This window comes from Pyrgilauda ruficollis, unplaced genomic scaffold (assembly GCF_017590135.1).
Source record: "Pyrgilauda ruficollis isolate IOZ18807 unplaced genomic scaffold, ASM1759013v1 scaffold1689, whole genome shotgun sequence".
NCBI lineage: Eukaryota > Metazoa > Chordata > Aves > Passeriformes > Passeridae > Pyrgilauda > Pyrgilauda ruficollis.
This window is the reverse complement of record NW_024515753.1, coordinates 3,898-4,505: the sequence shown is the minus strand read 5'-3', so window position 1 is coordinate 4,505 and position 608 is coordinate 3,898. Positions and strand designations below refer to the sequence as shown.

The following is a 608-nucleotide window of genomic DNA, read 5'->3' as shown; positions in this document are numbered from 1 at the left end:
GTCCCCATTCCGAATTTTGTTGTCCAGTCTCATCTGTACATCTAAGATGTGACTCCTCAGCCTCCAGGTCCACTGACTAAAGGCACTTTCCAGTTTCCTGTACACAGCAATCTCCAGGGAATTCTTGAAGCTGAAAACAAAGTTTTCATTCAGCAAAGCATTCCAGAGGTCACCAATACGATCTTTCAGGCTCGAGAGCCTCAAAATGCTGCGCTGCGACTGCTTCTTGGCAGCCTGGAGGATTTTGCTCTTGAGTTGCTGGACATTCTTTCTTGGCAGCCTGGAGGATTTTGCTCTTGAGTTGCTGGACGTTCTGGCTGTAATTGGGGTTGGGTGGTGCCATTGGGGGGTTTCCTTCCCACAGGTGAGCAAAGTAGTGAATGTGGGTGTTCACATCAAAGCCAATGACATCGCTGAAGGAGGAGATGTCACAGAATTCCTGCTGAGCAGCTACCACGGTCATTTCATCCAGCTTTTCCTGCAAGCGCCTTTGTCCTTCCATGTTCTGCTCCTTGGCAGTTGCTTCTCCCACGTTTTGGTGGACAAAGAGGCAGCTTGGGGAAAGATTGACTTTCTTCATCATCAGGAAAGCCCGCACACCGATCTGG

General features: G+C 49.5%; 1 protein-coding gene across 1 annotated transcript in view; it reads right to left on the bottom strand.

Moving 5' to 3' along the window:
• Nucleotides 1–4: 4 nt before the first annotated feature.
• Nucleotides 5–608, bottom strand: part of LOC121351472 (interferon-induced very large GTPase 1-like) — a gene marked incomplete at both ends in the record, with an annotated part of 4,489 nt that continues 3,885 nt past the window's right edge. Inside the window, 2 exons of the mRNA XM_041463614.1 lie at nt 5–234; nt 281–604. Of these exons, the coding sequence (XP_041319548.1) occupies nt 5–234; nt 281–604 (554 nt within the window). The remainder of the gene's footprint in view (nt 235–280; nt 605–608) is intronic.